Source organism: Candoia aspera, chromosome 3 (genome assembly GCF_035149785.1).
Source record: "Candoia aspera isolate rCanAsp1 chromosome 3, rCanAsp1.hap2, whole genome shotgun sequence".
In the NCBI taxonomy this organism is placed as follows: domain Eukaryota; kingdom Metazoa; phylum Chordata; class Lepidosauria; order Squamata; family Boidae; genus Candoia; species Candoia aspera.
In genome coordinates this window covers 29431812-29454856 of record NC_086155.1, presented here as the reverse complement: position 1 = coordinate 29454856, position 23045 = coordinate 29431812, and the positions used below count along the sequence as shown (strand labels likewise).

The 23045-nt window shown below is 41.5% G+C and overlaps 1 protein-coding gene across 1 annotated transcript; it reads left to right on the top strand.

Moving 5' to 3' along the window:
* The first annotated feature begins 2114 nt into the window (after positions 1-2114).
* TGIF2 (TGFB induced factor homeobox 2) lies at positions 2115-21980 on the top strand. Its single transcript, XM_063297191.1, has 3 exons — positions 2115-2392; positions 5251-5489; positions 18704-21980. The coding sequence occupies exons 1-3, from the start codon at positions 2374-2376 to the stop codon at positions 19244-19246; spliced, it is 801 nt and encodes a 266-aa protein (XP_063153261.1). The 5' UTR covers positions 2115-2373; the 3' UTR covers positions 19247-21980.
* Positions 21981-23045: the final 1065 nt, after the last annotated feature.

Here is a 23045-nt window from a genome sequence, read left to right as displayed (position 1 = left end):
GTTGAGGACAAAAGGGAAAGGAGAAACGCGAAAGGTTACAAGTCCTGAGGCAAAATTGAATTGGACGGCCGAATGCCAAACTGCTTTTGAGCGTCTAAAGACACTTTTTACAGCCGAGCCCATATTAAAACATCCTGATCCTGAACAACCATTCATAGTTCAGGCAGACGCTTCAGATATGGCAGTGGGGGAAATACTTCTCTAAAGGGACCAAGTCGTCTTGTGCCCTTGTGCTTATTTGTCTCGTAAATTTACTGACACTGAGCGCAGATGGCATGTGTGGGAGAAAGAAGCATTCACAGTAAAAACAGCCCTGGTAGCTTGGTGACACCTTTTAGAGGAAGCCCAACACCCATTTGAAGTATGGACTGATCATAAAAATTTGGAAGCTTTATGCACCCCCCAGGAAATTAAATGCTAAGCAGCTTTGATGGGCTCAATTTTTCAGTCCACCTGAAAAAAAATGCTTAAAATATGAGAATTAGTAAAAGGAAAAACAATATTAAAATGAGAAAGGGTTTTGATGAGTTAGTAAACTAAGAAGCAGGCTTGTTGGGGTATTTCTCATGGAATCTTTTAAGCAAAAGAGGTGCATTAACAGGATAACTGTTCACAGTATAAAACTGGTTGCTTTCTTTGTTCAGAGCCTTCCATTTTTCAATTCCATTTGAATATTATGAAAGATGTTTCCCACCAATCTTTGCTCAACATTTTTCAGAATCAGGAAACTCCACATGTCATCTTTGTAGGCCATATAGTTTCCAATGAAGATTTAAAGTCCAGTATGTGAGCTCAACTTTTTTTTTGCCATAGTTTTTGCTTGAAATGGCAATATTACTTCCAAATTATGTGCATCCACTGCAATATTCTAGTCATGGAAGCCTGGGATCAAGTGACTGGAGGATTAGAGTAGAGAAAGGATCATGACTTTACTAACATATAAATGTTTGTTCAATTTAATTCTAAAGCAAGTTGTCCATGTAAGTAGGCCTGCTACTTATTAAATAATAGCTCAGGGTTGAACTGTGGAGTGCTTGGTGCTTTCTGAGCTTGGTTGCTTGGTCTCACCTTTGTGGAGACACACCTCCCCTCCTTTGGTGGTAGTGGGGAATCTGGAGGAAGATCTCACTGGAATATTGTTTGAATATTTTGTTAAAAGCACAGAACTATAGTAACCTGATGAAACTTTAATTCACGTATCAGATTCATACAAAGACTCCTTGATCTAGTACAGAAATAATGCTAACCGTACTTAAGGCTACAGTCCCAAATTACTTAGTGTGAATAAGATCCCATCAAGTTTAATGGGACCTATTTCTTACTGAATACACCAAGAATTAACATTACTATTCATGCAGTTGTGACCATGGGCAAGCTTTGTAGTTTTCCATTGCTGCTGCTGCTGTTAGATCCATCTTTTTGATTTGGGACTTCATCTTAATGGAGAATTTTAAAATCCCCTCTGTGCAATATTCCTTTAAATAGTATTTATTTCAATTTCTTCAATTCATTTTACCATTATTTCTGAAAATCACAATTTACCCGTCCTTCACCGCTAGGCTAAAATGTGGTTAGTTTGTGGTTCAGTGTGTCTCTTGAGTGGGTTCTGCACAGGACTACAACCTTGGCGAACAGGATAGGAAGTTAAGATACTCCATTTCTTACATGGTGAAGGAAGAGCATCTTTTAAAGAAATGCTGGATTGATGTGGAAAAATCAGTGGATGGAAACTTAGAGACGAATTTTCTTTTTGATTACATGACGAAAACCCTCCTTTTTATTATACCGTTCTGATCACCAATCCGCCCCTGCGCAAATCATTCTCGAAAAGCAAGCGGGGGGGAGGGGTGTCCGTTTGTACGTGTGTGTCTGTTTAAAATGCAAACTTTCTTTGAATAAAAGTTTTTCAGGCGTGCAACTTGTACCTCCTTTTCCAGGAGTTGCAGCTTCTGTTTTTGTTTCTGCCCTGCCGAGTCCCACCTTCCGCCCGCGACCCCTCCCCCGCATTTCAGATTATCTTGGGGAGGGGGAGGGACCCGCGCCCTCCTTAAACGGGTGCCCCCGCGCTGCACTCTGGATGCGCGGAGCCGAGCAGTCACTGGAAGAGGCGATCTGACGTCAGCCGGAGAGGTAGTTTCCAGACTGAGCTGTCAGACCGTGTAGCAGGTTAGGTATTAAAGGCACATCTAACAGCCCCGAGACCCCTCCTCTTGCGCGGCCTGCGCGCACACAAAGAAGCCCCATCTCCTCGTCCAGCGAGGACCGCGCAGCATCAGCAACTAGTGCTCGCGCCGGTCGAGCCTCGGAGACAAACGCCGCCGGGAGCGCGGCCAGGAGGGGAAGGGGGGAGTGGGAAGCAGCGCAAGAAAGAAAATGAAACCGTCGAGGAAAAGTAAGTGGCCGGGACGTTTCTCGAGTGTTGGGGATTTCTCCCTCTCCTTCCCTCCTCTGGCTAGGTGAAGCCAGATTTTGTTTTGATCGTCAAAGCGTGCAGGAAGCGCTGGCAGGCTGAAAGCGCCGGGCAGAGAGTCGGGGGCGTGCAGCCCGCCTCTGTTTTGCCAAAGGCACGCGGGGGAAGTTTCGCGTGCGTGTGGGCGTAGAGAATGGAGCACCTCCTGGAGAAACCGGGTGTGTTTTTGTGTGCGCGACCTTCTCCGGCGCTTGCAAAAGCTACTCAACTTTGCCAAAAGTGGCGCTGGGGAACAAGCAGAGATTGAAAAGCACGAGGGGAGAGGGGTGGAGGAGGAGGGCGACGGAAAAAATGCCTTCCAAGCACTCAACTGTGCCGGGGGGGCGAGGGAGCGAGGAAGGGAATCTTTTGTTCGGTCCCCTTTAGTGCAACGGTGAGGGAGGAAAGGCAAAGCAGACCCAACTTTGGAATCGCAGAAAGAGAAAGGCAAGATCCTGCGACCACCTGAACCTCATTGATATCTTTAAAATACTTTCAGAGGTTCTTTTTCTTGACTTTTACGTGCTTTTCTTCTCTCCCAGTCCCAAAATGGCAACTTTCCCAATTTTCTATTTGGCAAACTCCTCCTCCTCCGCCCCCATTCGTATTTTGCTCCCTCTCAACTCACGAGTTTGGGGATATAATTTTATTTTCCAGAAAATTTGTTTTTTTTTCCCCTCGCCGATTTGCCGAGCTTGTAAAATGACAGCTGGGGAGGGGAGATGTGTTTGGTGCAAAACCGGGGTAACGCGTGCGGGGGGAGGGGGTGCAAGTTCCTGTTTCTTTTGGAACAAAGAGAACTCTGTCTCGGCATCTGTCACTCAGGGCAAGAGACTCCGGAGGAAACTTTTTGTGTGCGCCTTCCTCGGTCCGTTCTTCGCGTCCAGTCCCCGGGGGCCCGGGAACTCTTTTATCCCGGAGGGGAAGGTCTCGGCTAGCCCCCAGCCCTACCCCTTGGTCCCTCCATGGAAGGGCTTCGGAGGAGGAGAGTTGGGGGTAAGAGCGGCGATGTAACAGGCAGAAAACATGGAGTCCCGGTTGTGCGTGCGTGCGTGCCTGCTGAGACGGGTAGGGGTTTAAAGAAAGAGATGGGGGCAGGGTTGAGCTGAGGTTATCTTTGCCCTCCACTTTACTTTCTTTTCTCTTTTGGAAACTCTTGCGCCGAGTCCTTGGTCGAGCCGCTGCTGGTACGGGAAACCCGGGAGTTCTATCGTGTTTGAAAAGCGTGCGCTTCTTACTCTGTAGCAAACTTCTGACATCTTGAATTCAAACGGAAAGGGAAAAAAATGTTATCGGTCTCCCCACCCCCCCACCGTTCCTTTCCGCCCCTGTTCGGGGCTGGTTTCAATGGCATTCCCTTTGTGTAGGAATGGACACGGCGACTGCCGCTTGTTGCCGTTTCAACTTCCTTTCTGCTCGCTTTTGGTATTGGTGGGTTGTCCTGTTTTGTTTTGGGTTGAAAGTAGGCGGTTTGGCGGAAATATAAGCCGATCAAAAAACAGGGCTTTCGACCCGAGCCTCCTCTGTCCTTCCTGTATTGTTTGCATTTTTAATGGCTCCCCCCCCGCGCTTTTTTTCTTTCTGTGGGCTGGATTGTGCCGTTCCCATGTGCAGCTGGTGGTGGGTAGCTCGCGGCTAGGAGGAAACGGCAGCAAAAAAGGAAAGAAAAGGCACCTCCTCCTCCTCCATCATCCTGATGAGTTACAGACTTAAAACAGAACGGAGAATGCCTCCCTCACGTACCCAGCCGCTCCTCTAAGCCCCGTGGCGCTCGGTTGCCTGCAGGAGCAGGACGAGGATCCATTTGCTTTTTTAATTAGGCACAAAGTCTTGCCATTTTCTCTTGTTGTTGGGGGGGGGGGAGAGGAAGAGCGAGAGGGAATCGGGTTTGCATTTCAATGGACTTGAATTTGCCTGCTGTTTGTATGCCTGCTTGCTGGGGGTGGATCCCGACGTGTTGATCTTTGAATGCCTTCCTAGAAACAACTCAACCGCGTGTCTGGAAAAGGGCAGTAAGCTAGCCTTGAGCAAACTGAAAGTCGATTGTTTCTGCAGACCATTTTTTTTTAGTTTTACATGTATAGGTTCTCTCTGTCCTTCCCTCCCTTTTTCCTTTTGAAGTGGTGGAGAATGCTCGGAAATGTAACAATCTGTACTTAGGGGAAGAAACTTTAAGAACAGAATGTGTTCAGTCTTCAACACCCTCCAGAAGCAATGTGCCCTTTAACATCTTAACATTTGGGCTATGTTTCATCTGAGGAGCTAAAAACTCCAGTGCATGTTGGGCTGTTCCTCTTTCTTTAAAAAGTTTTAATGAATGCATTTTAGTTTTATGCATTTTATCAACTCCAGTGATAAATACAAGCATACACTCCATGCCATAAAAGGATCCAGTCATCCCACTGTGGAGAGATGGTTAGCTGTGTCAAGAGTTTGCTATAGAAGAAATGGGCCATATTTGGAAAAGAATAGTTATTAGCTTGCTGTAAAACTTTAATTTCTAAGCAAAGAAACTGCTGCTGTTGCTTCTTGGAGTGTCCTTTATAACAGAAGGTGAGATTTCAAAACTGAGGAACACAAAGCATTATGTGTGTTTGACAGAGTGACTGGATAGATCTAGTCATGATGGCTAATGGTTCCTTGACCTCATTAATGTGAAGTTTTATGCCCTATTTTATTAGAACGCAAGGCTGTCAAGAAAAAGTAGGAAATTAATACACCCTCTCCCCTTTGCTCTCTACATCTGCAGAAACTGGTCACATAAGGATGTTGCATGTAACGTACACTTCTGTTGCTTCCAGGTTTGAACCAAGACAAATCTGCCAACAGTTCCACAATGTCTGACAGTGACTTTGGGGAAGATGATGGGAGCATTTCTCAGGACCCATCCCAGCCGGGCAAGAGGAAACGAAGGGGCAATCTCCCCAAAGAGTCTGTGAAGATTCTGCGGGAATGGCTGTATGAACACCGGTTCAACGCGTACCCTTCTGAGCAAGAGAAACTCAGCCTTTCAGGGCAAACAAGCCTTTCTGTTCTGCAAGTAAGAAACGTCGGGGTATGCTTTCCCAGAAGGTGGCCCTGAAATTAAGGTGGGGGGGTTGATGAGGAGGAGGAAGGTGGCACAGTGGGGAAGTTCCCATATAACAGCCTGGGTTATATGCTTTCAGATTCCTGATACTAGTTGGCTTCTATTTACAGAGTTTAACACTAAAAGTTAAACTGCAGGATTTCCTTATAGACTTTTTTGTCCTGCTTACTTTCTTAAAAGGTACACAGGTTCTTATTACTGGCATCAGGTCTGCAAAACTCCTACACCTTGTGTATTCTGAAGGGAAAAGCAATATTTTTCTGCCTCAGTAATGTTTGGTATGTCCTAAAATGTGTTCTATCCAGCTTGATCTTTCCTAATTAAATTAAAGTTGGAGTTTTTCATTACTATCAACAGATATTCAGTGTAAACTTGTTTAGGATATAAATAGCAAAGCATGCTTTTATAGTATTTGGTGCTTAGGTCTAGTACTTAACAGCTTTCCCTCATTGAATTGAATTGACTGGTTTGTTGTCCAAAAGAAATCTAAGTATGGTGCTGGTAATGAATTTATGATTGGGATGGTACAATATCTAAGACTCATTAGCAATCCTGTGCTATAGCAATGATATCACTGGTGGAGTTGACTTCTGTCCTGTGCTTGTAGTAATGTAGTTGTGATGGGATGCTAATACAGAATGTGGTTGAATATTCAGGGATATTTCAAACGATAGCTTCTGTAGCCAGACTGTTCAGTGACTCATTAAATAATCAAACATCTGAGGCCCAGTTCTCCATGAGGTGGGATATTTCAAGCACATGTCAAGATCTAGTATATAAGATGCATCCATTCTTTAACGCTGGCTAGGATTTCATGGCACAGTCATCCATCACAGATCCTCTACTAGACTAGAAGAGAGTAAAGTGCTATAGGGCAAAAATATAGGCATTGATTGGGCTGTCTTTGCAGAACCAGAGACACTGTTAAACTCTCCTGTTAATGTTACCTTTAAAAATGACTTTTTAATGATCTTTATGACTGGAACACAAAACAGTGGGGGGAATAGATGTCTGTGATGAGATTTTTTGACCAAGTAATTACAAGGAATTTCTGGAACCTAGATAAGCAGATTTTATATCTAACTGTATTTAAGGTGTGACTTAGCCAGCCAAAGCCACATTAAGGCTGTACGGTGCTTCAGTTTTGAAGGCGAAAAGGTACATTCACAGTGGTGTGAATGTAGCACCTGCCTGCAACATGTGTGGGGCTGTGTGGCAGCTGCAGAGAGCAGATATGCAATGCATGGAAAAGGATGTCTGCTTTAAGGAGTTGTAGAAAGGTGCTGGGTGTGTGCCCTTGCAAGCTCTGAACCACAACTTTTTCTTCACATCTGAAGTACAGCCTTACTTTTTGTGTGCTTTCAAGTCAGTCTTGACTCCTGGTGACTGGATGGATCCATGAAGTTTTCTTGGCAATATTTTCGGAAGCGGTTTGCCATTACCTTCTTTCTAGGACTGAGGGAGAATGACTGGCCCAAAGTCACTCAGCTGGGTTCGTGACTAAGGCAGGACCCAGTGCTTTCAGCACCAACCTGGCTTTTAGAGCCTTTCTATCAGGATACAGTTCAAGCAAATAAAATGGCAGTCTTGCACTTTGAAGTGGCCGTTTTTTTGCTTGTCCTCTTCCTTTTCTCCTCTTTCAGCTACACTGTGGCCTGAGATTTAGGGTGGCAGGGTATGGGCCTAAATAACTGTGGGCTCAGTTCTGGGAACCAAATGGTCTAAAGATAATTCATTTTATTTCTTCGTTGTAAATTTTTCTCTGTGTGTCTGTGGTTACGGTGGGGGAGGAAGGTATGTAACTTAGAAATGAAGGGAGAATGCCCTTATCAAATCAAACCCAGATGCAAGCAATTTCAACTTAAATGCAGGGAGTGACACCCCCTGAACACCTGATCTGAATTTAGCTACTACTTTTTCTGAAAACTAGCATCCTGAGACAGTTCTAATATGCTGCCTGCTTCTGCTTGTCACCTTATATTTTAGCAACTATGTGCTGATCTTCAGTCTCTACAAAATAAACCTCAAAATAAGCCTAACTTTCTTGAGTAGTAAGGCCCTTTCAAGGCTGTTCTAAGCTTGTTTTTGAGGAGTTGGTCATCATAAAAAACAGTAAATACTGTGGCGGCTTCAGTCTAGGGATATGAAGATAAGAAGGCATGAATTCTGCCTTGTAGTACAGGTGGGAGCTGGCAAAATAATAAGTGTACAGTTAAATTTTCTCTGCTATAGTACAACTTTTTAAAAAATAAAGCTAAAGAAATACATTTAAACTCTGAACATAAGCCTGGAAATTATTTTAAAGGCATTTTTTCCATGTACATGGACATTTAAATTTTTGGGTTTGCACTAGGGAAAGTATCTTAATGCCTCATGAATTAACATTTGCTTGATCCAACAAAGTAGAGACTGCCCCAAATTAATTTTGATGCTTAATGGTTATGTGGATGCATCCATGTAGATTTTTTGGCAACAATGCAGAAGTGGTTTTGTTTTGTATTTTTTTTTTTAACTTCTCAGCCCAGTCCTGGGATTTTCAGCTGATTCTTGGTCCCCTTTTGTGCTTGACTGGTTCAGAATCCAATGTTGTTGCAAGAAATAATTATTTCACTTGTTTTATGCTCCAAAGCAGTAATTGTTAAGTTTTCCAGAACAGAGTGGACAATAACGTGGTTTTCTTTTCTCTGAGCAGAATGTAATGGTGTGGAAAAGCAAGTTCCATTGATGGAGGAGGAAGGGGGCAATTTCTGCTCTTCCTTAAAACACTCTTATCCTCTGTGTTGTATAAAATAACTTTGCTGTTGTTGAATGTTACAGAGTAGATTTTGAGAGTGCAGTGATGGCTTGGCAGGAGGAACAGGAGTGAAAATCCTGCTATGGGAGCAGACTTAGGATTCTTCAGCGTTGGATTCAATCTTTGGTGTTCAACAAACATGTTACCATTTTGGATTGTAGATGAGATGGCAGAATTGAGTTTGTCCGTAATTCTTGTGAGCCATCCAGCCAACAACTGTATTTATTTTAATTTGCACCCTGCCTTTCTATCAACCATTGTGGCTAAAAGAGGAAATAAATTGAGCTAAAACCCTCAATCCAGCTTAAGCATGGCTGAACAGAAAGGTTCAGGCTCCTTTCTTAAAAAGGGAGAGAGTGGGGAGGCTAAGTGAAACTCCTAAGGGAGAGCATTCCAAAGATTGGGAGTGACAGAGGGGAAAGATGGCTTCTTCATGCCCCCGGAATGGTTTCTGAAATCTGGACAGATTCATACCAAGATAGGAGATCTGTCAAGATAGTCAGGCCCTAAGCTTCAGAAGACTTCAGAGGTTAAAACCAATGTTTTGAATTATGCCTTGAAAGCACTCATCCAAAAGAGATATTTCCATAGGGGTATAATGTGATCCCCAATTCATGCAATCTACTAGCAGCCTGGCAGCTGTATTTTGTACCCACTGAAGTTTCTGGGCACTTTTCAAGGTAACTCACTGCAGGCACTGAAAATTACTTAATGGAGCCACACAAACTAAAATGCTTCAGGCATGGACTGGTATATTACTAGGGCAAAAGCCAGATTTTATTTCTTACTCTGCAGTAAAACTACCCCCCCCCAAGAGAAGCTGACTAGATCATGGTTTAAAGTGCTAGCACTTCCTAATGGGTTATTGCAGGAATCCAGTATTTAATCCTGTTCTGCCAGTACTAGTCATATTATACTGGATTACAGAAACTTGTGGTTGTATAAAATAAAAGGTGGCCTAATTTGTTCATGATACAGATTTTTAGGGTGGCTGAAGGACTATGAAGAGCTTTAAAGTTGCTTTCCAGACTGGTGGAATACATATAAAAATGGCAAGTGCAGTTCACAGGAAGCAGTGCTTTACATTCTCATATATATTCTGATAGGATGTGAAATGGAGTGCTTGACCAGAAAATAAATGTGGTCGTTGTGGTAAGCATCTCAATAAAAAATCAGCCTGGGAAAGGAATTAAAAATGAAAATACATCATCATAATTTTGTTCAACAGAACTGCATGCAGCACCACTTACGTTGGTTGGAATTACCGTGTTTCATTGCAAAACAGGTTGTTGGGGAGCTGCAAAAGATAGCATGAAGGACAATCAAAATGAGCAGCTCTCTAGAACGCCAAGAGAGAGAATTTTAGTTTTCTCCTGCAATGTTACCTTAACTAAAAAAAAACCTTAATTGTAATTCATGTGATATATTTCTGTTTGGGATGTCCAAGTACAAAGAACCCTCTTCAACAAATAGTTTGGTGGTAGTCCATCTTAAGTTGACTATCTTTGAAAGTCACAGCAAGTTTCAGGCTTGACTTAATAAATGAAAGTGGGTACAAGCATGCTAGTAGGATATATGCGCAGCACACAGAACACTCTCCCTTGTTACGCAAATGGGTAAAAAATGATGCCCTTAATTATACTATCCTATAGGTTCTCAAAGTGTAGGTTGTGGTTAATTGCTACTAAATAAATTGGAATCTCTATGCCAACTTTTAACTCTGATTTAAATTGGCTTTCTGTAATGACATGCCTGGAAGCTGTTAGCTACAGTCCCCAATCCAGCTGCAATGTGGATTTCATATGACAGTAAAACTTACGAAGGTTTTCTCTAGCTTTTGGCATTTTGTGATGAATAACCTCTAGAATGAAGCTTTTTAAAGCTGTTATCCTCTCTGCTAGTTGCGAAGTGGAATCTTAGCCTTTGGCATTTGCTTTCTTGTTCTCAGTCTCTGGTTCAATGAAAAGTATCCATCGGAACTGCAAATAAATAAATGCAGGTAGAATTGGGGTTAGGTATAGATATAATGCTATAATTTGGTTTATTTGGGCTTGATTTCACAAAATGTATGAAGCCAGCTATTGGATTTTGCAAATTATATTTCATGGCAAATTTATTATATGATCCCAACCAATTGTAACCTGTTTCATAAACCATAGCTTAGAATAATGTGCAATTACGGCTAAATTGGCTGTTTCATGATGTACAATTTATATTGGAGACTTAAAATGGACAATGAGCTACTTATGCAGACTATATGACAAAATTGTTAGCTTCAGGCAAGACAAGCAAGAGCTAGCATGTTTAACTTGTATTGATTTACCACTTTTGCCTAGAATAATACAATTAATGGTTTATGCTGCTTGGTTTGCTAGGAAAAAATAACAGCTATCATTCCAAGGAGCTTACAGTTCCTCAGTGAACAGTAAGAAAAAACACAAGGTACAGACAAAGAGAAGACACATGAATGTGGGCAAATTCTGTTACGCTTATTTAAAACTTAGCTACTCTGAGAATATGAAATAAAAAGGGTAAGTCAAAGGTTACATGAACAAGGTATGTTTTGAGATGAAACTTGAAAGGGAAATATGACTTCTTTAAATCTTGCTGTATCGATTTAACTTTTAGCTTCCATCCTGTCTGGCAGATCTTTCTGCGATCTCTGTATTCCCTCACTTGCTTTCTATTTAATTTAGATCAGCAGGGTTTAGAATAACTTCGGAGCTGCAGTAAGAAAAATGAGCTGGCCATCATGATAATGTACCTTTAGTAAAAACAGTCACTTTGTGTAAGATATAAACTCAGATTCAGAGTATGACAAAGCCTGGTCCTGGTTGGCCTGCCTTGTTTAAAAGCTCTTCTGAGATGGTTGGGAGAGATGTCCTATGGACCTCATCCTCCTCTTCCTGGTCATGTCCCAGCCAGCATCCTTTTGCACATATACAAGGCAGTCTGACAAGAAGGTTCCCACTTTTTTGCTCATTCACACCTATATGGGTAAACACTGAAAATAAGCTGCTGCTTCTGTCAGGGCATGGACCGTTTCCATTGGCCAAAAGGGGAACAGCAGTCAGTCAAACCATCCTAGTTGAACAGCATAAAAAGATGCCATTTGTTCTTGTTACTCTCCTCCCCCATTAACCCACTGGACCAAATTAAATCAATCCATAAGATGCTTTCAGTCAAGAATCATGCAAACTTCATTGGATGACAGTATTACCTGTATATAAATCTAACGACCAAATTTCTGATACAGAAAAAAAAATTATCCAGTAAATCTTTGCTCACAGTTGGATTAATGGATGTGATGTGCTTTTCGTGCCTCTTCACGTGCCAACTTTGGCAAAGGAAGTGGGGGAAAAGGCAACACTTTTTGCTTTTGGAAAGAGAAAGAAATCTCGGAGATGGGATGAAGCAGGTATTTCTACCTATGGGAAGTCAGATTGCACCTTCCAAGGGAGACTGCTGTTAACGCAGAGTTTCTTCTGAGCAAAAATCCAACCACTTAACTTGTGGAGTTAAGAGATAATTGGCATGACTTTCCAAGGTAGCCAGGAGCCCCACAATGTTATAGGAACACACAAGGGTAGAGCAGATCTCAGTTCGTGTGTGTGTTTAACTAGTTTTGCCTCGTCCCTGAGCAACTTGGTATCTCAGCGTCTTGGAGACTTCCCTAGCCTAGGCATAGGAAGAAAGGGGTTGCAGCCATATCTGAGTCTTAAAATCCCACATTTATCGGCAAATAGTGCGAGGTGAATGGATGGAGGAGAAACATTCTTTTTCTTTTAAAATTGTTTTTCTAAATGTTCATGGGTATTAAGGTGATTTTCTAAGGCTTGTGTTCGCCTACACTCCGTGGCCAAAGTCGGGGACCTGACAGGCTGTCTTTCATGTAAACCTCGTTGTGTCTACTTCTTTAGTTCAAAACATTTTTGTATTTGAATATGTTCCTAATAACAGCCCTATTAGGTTTCAGATAGTTGTTAGCCTTAATTGTTGTTAGTGATGAATGCTAAACAAATACAGTTCTACTTAAGAGGGAGTACAAAGAAAGGGATGTGAAGGCCAGGGGGAAAAGTGGAAAATATAATTTCAATTTTTTTTCCATCCCAGGGGGGAGAGTGTTTCATTTCTCCCCATTTTTTTCTACCTTGGTGTTCATGACTCTAGAGAAAATGAAAAAAAAAATAAAAAGGCAAAGAATGTTGTGATCGAATGAAGAGAGATACTCAGATTGTTTTCGGTTGCTGACCCTTGTGAAAAGCACACAGTGTCCCTTAAAAATGCTTATGATCTGCACTGTTTGCACACGCTCTCTTTTGCAGCAGACAGCTCTCTCCATATAACGTGGTTGCTTGGGGGTCTGACCTGCTGAGTAGCCAGCAGTGTTCCTGATGGTGTCCTGAGCTTCCTTTGACAGTTTGTTCCCACCTTTACCCACTGACCAAATCTCAGCTGGGATCTGACTGCACAGGAATGCTTATTCCAGTGTCTCAATCTTAGCCACTTTAAGATGTGTGGATTTCAACACCCAGAATTCCCAAACCAGCATGGCTGGGTGGGGAATTCTGGGAGCTGAAGTCTACACATCTCAAAGTGGCCAAGGTTGAGAAACACTGCTTACTCTGTTCTGCTTGGCTTGGTGGGAGTACAGATACTCTGATAACAAGTTGCAGATCTTGCTTGTAGGCAGAAAAAAGAGTTTGCTTGCCGCAAACTATTGAGATAGTCAAGGTCACTTTTTGTAATTCTAAAAGCAGCATAGCTGGATCTCTCTCTCACTTGGTACAGTAGATATGTGTGGGTGGGACTGAACATAACAGTAACTAAAAATTCCACGTAGTGGGATGGCCCCTTTATTTCATGCCACAGTTTGGATTTCAAGAATATACCACCTTGCAGTTTGTTTAGCTATGTAGATTGAGAAATTGACCTCCAGATTTGCCGCTACTGCTAAGCCTTTGGAAAGTAAAATAACTCCTATTTATTTTGGAAGCCTTGTAACTTTAAGAGTGCTACAATAGGAGGGTTGGGTGAGGGGTGCCTGAAATATGTGAGAAAAAATGTATGGTGGATAGCATGGGAAGATTCTACTTTGGCATAACATTTCATTGGCAGTCCCATCGTAGCGACGTCTTCCATGGTCACCTTACATGAAATACTGATCTAATGCTACTAAGAAGAGATAAAATATATAGGCAATTGGCCACTTTTCTTATAGTGTACTGTCAGCCTTTAATTTCCTGCCAAATGTTGCTGGTTCATTGTCTCTAAAGCAAGATGCCTCAGGAGCCAAAATTTACAGGGATCTAGATTTGCGATTCAAAAAATTCTCCTTCCATGTATATAGAGGCTTAAAAGAAAAAAAAAAAAGAATTCCCTCTTCTTTAAAAGTCTGTCTTCCAGATGTGTTGGGCTACAACTCCCAGAATTCTAAGGGAAAATGGCTAATAACTTGGAATTCTGGGAAATGTACTGCCAGCCTTTGGTAGGCCCTTCTTTGGGGAAAGCTTGAGCATGTGCATGCTAGGGTCCTGATTTCTCTAAATCATTTTTTAAGATTGAGGGAAATAAGTTTTTTTTCCTCTGTAGCATGTGGGTGGGTATGTGGAGTAAGGGGGAGAATCAACCATGGGCAGCTGATGACTGCATTGATGGCTTCTTGGCAATAAAGGAAGGGGGACCTGGGAAGAGAACTCAATTTTGTTACCATAAAAGTTGTGGCATTTTCTAAAAACACAAGCACGTATTTGGAACCTAGAAGAAATGAACTGATATAAACTTGCCAATTCTTGAACTGACATAAACTTGCCAATTTTTAAAGCATGCACAACCCTAGCAAATGTGGCCAGTACTCAAAATAAGAAATTTCTTATTTTGAGTATTGGCCACATTTGCTAGGGTTGTGCATGCTTTAAAAATGATGTAGAATTTTGGGTTTTATGTGAGTAAAGCACCTTTTTGCTATTCATAAAGTAGCCTAATTTTTTTCAAGCTTCTGGGGAAAAAGAGGTACTTGCTTTAAGAATTAGAGTATTTTAATGAGTGGATTCCTTGTGGGGAAGCTTGAAAAAAAATGGGCTGCTTCAGTGAACAGCAGGGAGGTGCTGCGCTTGTCAAGCCATGTGCCTGGAACTCAGAATGACCAGTTCATCTTCAAAACGGTATAGTTTTGAAAGTTTATGTCTTTGCGGCTGCATAATATAATGATACAAGAGGTGAAAGGGAATTTTGTGGTAACATGTGCCCCTGAGGGAATATTTTACAGAGCTGTTGATTTGCAAAAGATAAGTCAATCTGCTTGATTTATATTTCCATAATTGCTTTCTTTGAAGCATGCATGCATTTCCATTCTGCTTTCAAGAGGAGAAAAATTTGTATTGCACCCAAACATATGTATGAAACAAATTGCATAACTAGCTGCTTTGCCTCCCAAGATACTGTAATTCACTTCCTATGGCATTACATAGGACTTCCTGCTGACTTCTTGGCAATTGATCCATAATTTTACTAGCTGGCTAGATTGAACTATGATTGATTGTTTCAAAGGATACAGTTGTGCATGCTTCTGCTGTTCAAATTTATATGTAGGTAGTTCACCACTGTAAGCAAATACAGGGATTCTGTAGGAGCTTGTTCCAATCTGAGATAGCTTTGGCAGTACATAAGGAGCTGTACCATGGTTTCTGGTACAGTCAGGTTTAGTATGTTGGAAAAAAATAGAAAATCACAGCAATTCTCATAGAAATGATATCATGCCTTTTTATATTTGCAGCCTGGGAGCTGCAGTCCCAATACATTTGAAGAATGCCAAGTTGGGGAAGGTAAAAATGAGTGTGAGCTTCAATTTGGTGGGCTGATACTCTGTATCTACCCTAGCTTTTCCTCTGACTTTTTTTATTATTTTTTGCAGAAGTAACTCAGATTCTTGAAAAAAATGTCCATTGTTCATATTGTAAATATTCATGACTCTGAAAGAAACAGTATGAAAACTAATATTCCATCTCACAGGGGAATTGATGCTTGGGTCTCTTTGCTTTTGGAGAGTCTTGGCCTTTTATCCATTTGCTGTCCACTTGGATGGGTTTAATGGACTGATGTCCTGCCATCTGCCATTGGCTGGTACTCAGGTGGCTCAGAATTCTGTGATGTGAAAGAGGCTTTGAGCCAGGAACATACTTGTAATTTTGGGAGCCTGTGGTGAGCACTCACAAAATGGCTGCAATGGATGATTCAGCTGTTCACAAAATGGTGGCAGGATGGCAGACCAGTCACAAACAATGCATTTACCAGGGGGTGAAATACCACTGAGCCCAAGTATACTGTATATACATGAAATTAAAGTGAGAATAGCTCTCAACTCAGGATTTTCAAATATATATAGAAAACCCACATAAGCACGCTGAGAGTAAAACTAGTGTATACAGCAAATTCAACATGATCTGCTGACAAGAGAAAGGAAGGACTCAGCTCAAACATATATTAAGATTCTGCATGCTCTGCCAGTGGGACCATAGTCAGGCCCATGGGATTGATGCAAAGAAAGATGATGCTAGAAACTGTTGTTTTGCTTTGCAGCCTGCCAGCTTCCTCTTTGATGGCCTCTTTAAACAAACCCCTTTAAAAAGTTAGATGGGCAGAGAACATGGTGGGAGCTTCAGGGAAGGAGTTTGGAGGCATGTTGATGACCCAGATAAAATGTGTGATGAGTAATGTTGAAGTCTTCCAGAAACTAATACCATTGATTTATATCAGCCAGTTAGCACACTTTAACCCTGTTTTGTCTCCCTGTAATAATTTAAACTGGCTTTACTTACATCAAATTACCCTCTTGGGAGGGAAACCACCCAGGAATGTGACATCAAGAATATGACATCTGTAGCCTTTCTCAATCTATCTCTGAGAATTTGGGGAATGGAGATCCCATTACATGAGGAGGGGCCTATCTTGGGGAATGCTGGTCTTACATACAAGACAGAATATACAAAAATATCCTGCTGTTGAGTGGGTGGATGTAAAATAATCTAGTTAGCAGCATTTTTATTATATGCCCGAATAAGAACTATTCTGGTTCAGTTTGGTAAGAATAAACTTTGCTCCAACTAGCGACAGTTGTAGTTTCATAGTACAGTGCTCTTTCTATCAAACGAAAACTGGGCTTTACTCATAAGAGCATAAATATCTTAGTGGATCTGCAAATGGTACACCAGTCTATGTACTCTGTGTCTTACAGTGGCCAGTCAGATGTCTTCAGGAAGTTCATAGGTCTGGACTGGAGGATGATAGCACTTTTTCACTATTACTACCTAGCAGCTGGTATTTAAGATATGCAAGAGTTAGTTTTGGTGGCTGTTTACTAATAGACATTGGTGCCAGATTCTTTCCTGTATCTGTATAGTCCATGTTTAAAATATCTAAATAGGTGTCTGTCACCCATCTGATGTTATATCACACTTTATGCATTCTGTAACAAACTACATTGTCTTATCAGTCCTGAATTACTCCAGTTTTAGTTGCACTGAATGAACATGAATTCTAAAAAAAACCCTTTTCACTATTTACACTTCCCACGCCATACACGATCTTACATCATTCTTATATATCCCCTTGCCCACCCTTATTCCAAGCTCAAACCCCCTAATTTCTGTAGTCTTTCACATCAAGCTGACCTTGACTGATCTCAAAAGCTTACCAAGGCAGACTTACCTCTCCCAAGAATTTCCACCAGGAAATGCCAAGACTGTTGGCTAGTTTGGCTAGATGGAAACAATAATCTGGAAGCAGAGTAGACCACCTGCAAATTGCTTAGATGCGTCCATGAAGTCACCTGGCATTGGGCTTGATTTGAAGAAGGATTTACCATTGAAAAAAGGAATTGCCCTACAAGTTCCTTTGATCTTGAACCAATTAAGGAATAATAATCTCTCTGCAGAGAAATTTTATGAAGCAAACTTTGGGTAGGCAGTTTTTGTTCTTACAAAACCAGCCTTTGCCTGAAAGTAATAAATAAAAAAGTTGCCAGATTGGAACTAAAAAGAAGTAGACTGGAACTTTGAAGGTGTGTGATCATAAGCTAGAACATTCTGGCCAATACAAAGGAAACAACCGACATACTTTCTGTTCACTTTTCAACATATCTGGCATGAGAAAAGGTATGCCAGGAATCTTGGAAGAAATCTTCTGTACTTTACCCTGTGCAGGCTGGGCAGATCCCAGCTTGTAACACAGAAAGGAAAAATCCAGATGACAACTGAATAGCCCTATTCTTGCCCCTCAAAGTGAAAACAGGTGGAAGGAATGCAGGATGTTTTTAAACCTGCATGGTTTGCCTTAGAAGCATAACTGTGATGTTGTAAACATAAAGCCTATTTCTGCCCCGAGCTTCACCTGAACTGAAGCATTTTGCATTTTCTTTTGCAAAATTTCTTTCTGTTATAAGCAATCATGAAGCTGAGTTCCTAAAGCTTTCTTGGATAAAAGATAAATTGTAAATGGCTCTTGTCAGTTAAATGTCTTTTTTGGAACTGATGGAGTTTTATGTATCCTTGCTTTGAATGTGCGCATTTCAATTTTCTTTGCCACTTTTTGAAAGGGCCTTGAAAATGTTCAGTAGTGGCTCCCTTTTGGGGATGGGATGAAGGGAGAATGGCATGCATGAAATAGGGAAGACCAGTCGCCAAGTGATAGTTGGACACGGGTACCTCTGTCATGGTTTTGAAACTGACTTTTTGTGTAGTTCTGGCCAGAACGGATTGGCAAGGAAGGGGGGTGGTGTTTGAGAGAGAAGGACCCTGTCAACATCTGTATTCAAGTAAGCTTTTAAACAAAATTTGATTTACTTTTAATTAAAAATTGCATGAATTAAATATGGTTAAGTTGATCATTTCATATAGACTTAATAAGTTCTGGATTTTTATCCCAATAAAACATTTCTAGGCTGAAGGCCACACTTGTTGTGAAGGTGGTTGCATGTCAAAAATAATGAATGGGTCCAGGGTAAAAATGAATACAGTAGGGTTTAACTTACCTGTTCTTATAAACAGATAATATTAAATAATTGTCCATTTCTGTCTCAATTTTACCTGCCTCAGAGGGCTGTTGTAATACAAGAAAGAAAAATAATCCAGTGCTGCTGAATTCTCTCTACCCTTTCCCTTAATTTTTAAACCTCTCTCTCAACTATAGTAGTTAATTGTTTTACTTTAATTTCTCTGTACAGCTGGTAATGTTTGCTCCCATTCTATTGGTAGAAAGGAGAGAGAGAGAGAGAAGAGAGGTCATCTCCCCACCACTACCCAAGATTTGTGTTCACATGGGTCTTCATCCAGCTTCAGATACATCTAATGCCACCCTTTTGATATTTCTCTTCCAGATCTGCAATTGGTTCATCAATGCCAGGCGCAGACTTCTCCCCGATATGCTGCTAAAGGATGGCAAAGACCCAAACCAGTTCACGATTTCTCGCCGAGGCACCAAAGCCAGTGATGTAGCACTTTCCCGTGGAGCTGCTGCAGGTTCTGGACTTTTGATGGTGCCTCCTGCTGCTGCGGCCACTACGTCCAAGGTGCTCTCCATGTCCGTGTGCCCCCCCGTGATCTGCCAGACTGCTCGGCCTCTGGCTGGCAACTTGACTGTGATGACCGGTGACCTGGAGAAACAGCCCATGCTCCAGAGTGCCACAGGCAACACGCTGGCTCTTCTCACCCGGGCGGATGCAGCCAGTCCCACCAGCGGACTCTTCAACACACCCCCTCCAACACCACCTGAGCTCTTTGGGGAGGACTTCAGCAGCTTCCAGTTGCTGGTAGAAGTGGCTCTGCAAAGGGCAGCTGAGCTTGACTCACAGAAGCTGAGTGGGCAACTGCCTCCATCACCACAGAGAGAATCTTCTGCTCCTTCCAGAAAAAACAAGTAGCTTCCTGCAGCCTCTGGCTTCCTGTTGGAGGCAGTCCTTTCTTTTTTCCAGGATTTCTTTTCTGTTGGCCTTTGCAGTGAGAGCTCCCCTGTTAGAAGTTAATGCTGTGATACGGTTTCTTCTCAACCAGGAACCATAATGGTGGAAGCTTCCATTGTTTTGGCTTTATGCTGCCAGCTCACCTTGGAAACAAGGCACCCTCAACTTTATCTAAACACACTCTTCCCTCAAAGGAGGGCACACTACATCATCCTTTGGATTAGCATCATGCTATGGAGCCAGTCAGCATCTCTCTCAAGCTACCTGGAGGAGGTTGTCTGTTCAGGGATTCCTGACTCCAGAGTGCTCTTGAAAGGGCCCAAAACTTGAACATCTTCTGAGAAGATGTAATTGCTGGTTGATGTTTTTATGACACTTGACTCTTTTTTAAAAAAAATGCTGTGGAGGATTTAGGCAGTAGTTCTTACCTACTTCCCCTCCCACCAAATTTTCAAAGCTCACTGACGTGGACTAGGATAAGAAAGCAGTTCAAGGGAATTTATCAGAAACAAATACTTTCTTTTTTCTTTTGGTAACTGAAGACAAGCAAAAAGTGATTTCACCACCATTGGCTTTCTTATACATATTTTTAATTTTTTTGGAGGGGGCAGGGAAATGTCCCCCCCCTTTTTTTTAAGTTGTACCATGTTGTAGCATATTGTTGATCTGGTGTGAATAAGTGGCTGGTCCTTGCATCACACCTGATGGGAGTCTCCCATAATGAACAAATGAACTGGCAGCCTTTAAAATACATGGCATTCTTCTTTCTGTTGGGCAGGAGGACCCATGAGCATCACCTTGTGAATGCTGGTGCCAGTAAAAGAAACAAAAACGTATGGTGCTGTTGGACGATCTACTTCAGGTGCTGGCAAGAATTTAGCTGGCTTTGTGATGCAGTGCATTCTTCTGCCTACTCTTTCTTACATTTGTCCTGATAAGTACAATGACAGAAGAGAGAGAGGACTATGCTGGCAGAAGGCTAGCCATAAGCCGTGGAGAGGGCATTTCAAGTAAGAAACTAAAAAATTTCGACTGTGAAGTTGCTTTAAACAATGCTTCCTCCTTTTTAATTTTGGATGTGAACCGTATCTCTGTAACTTTGGAAATTTTACAGCATCTCTTACGGATGTGCTGACAAAACTACCTATGCGAACAAACGAGTGCATTCTGAGTTGGGTATGCTTGTATCCTTGCTTTCATCATGCTGAATGTAGTTGCTCCTTTGCTGATGGAGCAAGGGTGCCCTCTCATGGCCAAGAAGGGAAGTCAAGCAGAATCAGGGCTTCCATTCTACATGCTATTCTGATATCACTCCCATGTGTGATGTTCATGTGTCCCATATATCTGTAGTCTTGATGGACCCAATAATAGTTTATTATTCAAAATTAGAGAAAAGGGGTACACCTTGGATTTAGGTGGAGGGAAACCAAGGCTTGTCTGTTGATCAGTTAGAATGCAGATCTTTCATTCCTCTTTTGTCCTGAGATCAAGACCTCGCAGAAGAATGGCGTACCCTGGATGATAGGATCATCCACCTCTTTTTGAATAGTGCTGTTTCACTGTAAATGTAAGTTAAATAGTGATCTATTATATACACCTATATATCTATCTTGAGAAACACTAATTTTAGAGGGTGTTAGCCTAATTGTTATGTTGCATGAATAGTAAAGATAAAGCCCAGCAGAACACAACCTTTCTCAGATATCTTTGAGCCAGGCGTAGAAGCCGGTGGTTGATTTCATGGGAGATTTTGGGAGGAGAGTAAATGGTTTGTAGGAAAACTGGAACCCAAGTGGGAGGCCTTAATTGCTTTTACCAATGTTGAGAGTGCCTTCCCCCTCAACCTTCTCCCCCCCCCCCCAGGAAAGTGCAACTAAGATGAGTGAAACCCACAATTGCTGCTGGACACAGTCTTGTCCATTCCCTTCTCTTTTTGGTGCTCTTTGACCATTAGTCCCATGTCACTGATGGGATGTAGTGAATTGTGCCTAGAGAGCTGCCATTTCAATCCAAAGTCATCTTTAAACTAACCCAAAGGTACTTTTTTCCCTCTGTTAAAAAGCCCACAGAGCTGCCTTGGAAAGACCTTAAGCTGTTCATTTTTTTGCTATTTTGTCTGAGGGCATTCATCAGTCATGTGTCCAGTTCTCATCCGTATTGAATTCTGGATGGTGAACATATTGGTCCTTTTATCTTTTTCAAACCATTTAAAAGGAAACCACTCAAGGTTTTCTAGAATGTGACGGCAAGATTTCATTTTGTTATTCTGTTTGGAATTGAGCATTATTTTAGTGTACTATTGAAATGGAAATTCCTTGAACAGCTGTATTCCAGGTCCCTCTTAAATGTATCTTCCGCTAGTAACTTACTTGACTTTAATGGTACATAACATCACTGATTTCCTTTAGAGTGGGACCAGTGTGATTAAATAATACACAGGATATCTAATGGGCTGTAGAAAGTGCCTAAGCAGATCTGAAACTTTAGCATAAAAGAAAATGTAAAAATCCAGTTCCTGCAATGCACTGCTCTTGCTATACTGCTGTACTTTGTCCTTAATGATGCAAAGATATTGTTTCAGGTGGGATGGGAACTTTGCAAGAGAGAAAATATTCTTTTGCCTGAAGTTTATGGAGCAGAACTACTGTAAATAACTTTTGGATTTTTTTTAATCAATAAAGTTTTTTTTAAAAAGTTACTGTGCCCAGCATGTGCTTCAGTACTGAAACTAATGTCTGAATTGGATGCTATGAAATTGGATGGCATGAAAAGATTTAATTTTAGCACCATTTTCCTTTTGTTTAATAGACTTTAAAGAGATAGGAGTACCACCACAGTAAGATCCAGCAGGCTAATCACAGCTACACTTCTGGGGTCTATAAAATACTTTTGAGTGTTTCTCAAAATTCTAGTGGTTGCAATATTAAAGAGGCTGTACCTGGAAACCTTTTGTCTTCATAGCTGGGAGGAAACTGACTTCTACAATTTGAAATTTCTGTGAAATTAGCTATCCTGGTGATTATTTTTCCAAAGAAGGACAGTTCCCTAAAACAGGAACAAGCATTGCTTTTTACAACCACTTCTTCCAATTTGTCAGGACAAGCCATCCAACTTGACTTACTTTGTGGTCTGGTGTATTAAGAATTCAGAAAACACATCTGTTCACTTTGGTGGGTGGAAGAACATCTGGTGCTACCAAATGAGCACTGAAAAGATTAGTTCTGTATGAGCAGACTAGTTGAGCTGGAGACTTGTTATCCAAACCGGCTCTTTCCAGATTAACTTTTAAATTACATAATTTATTATGTGATTTCACTGAGATTCCAGACAGCTTTCATCATTTGGTTGGTGACTAACATTTTCTCTCATATTCATGTTTTTTCTTAATGGGGATAATCTTATTGTACAGGCAGTCCCAGATCAAAAGTACAAGTGTCAGAAAATGTACATGTTCCATAGCACTTGATATTTTTCTACCTGAGGTGATCTCATGAATGTTGGCATTAAAGTTCTACTTGGAATAGTTTCTTTCACTGTAGCAAAAACCAGGAATATTGATAATACTTGGAGTACTCAGAAAGGAGCATGACCAAGTAGGTCTACTTTGTGTTTCTAGAATTCTGGTGTAAAAGTGTAGTTGAAAAAAATGCATCTGTGCATGTACAGTATTTGTAATTAATTGTGTTTTAGGGAAAGCAAAAAATGTGGACAGAAGAAAGGTTGTACAAGGCAAGATAAATTAGGTGTCCATGTGTTATGA

Excerpts from the sequence above, each read along its gene's own strand:
- TGIF2 (XM_063297191.1), top strand. Across the intron at positions 5,490-18,703 it reads CAAGCCTTTCTGTTCTGCAA|ATCTGCAATTGGTTCATCAA; the intron begins GTAAGAAACGTC and ends TTTCTCTTCCAG.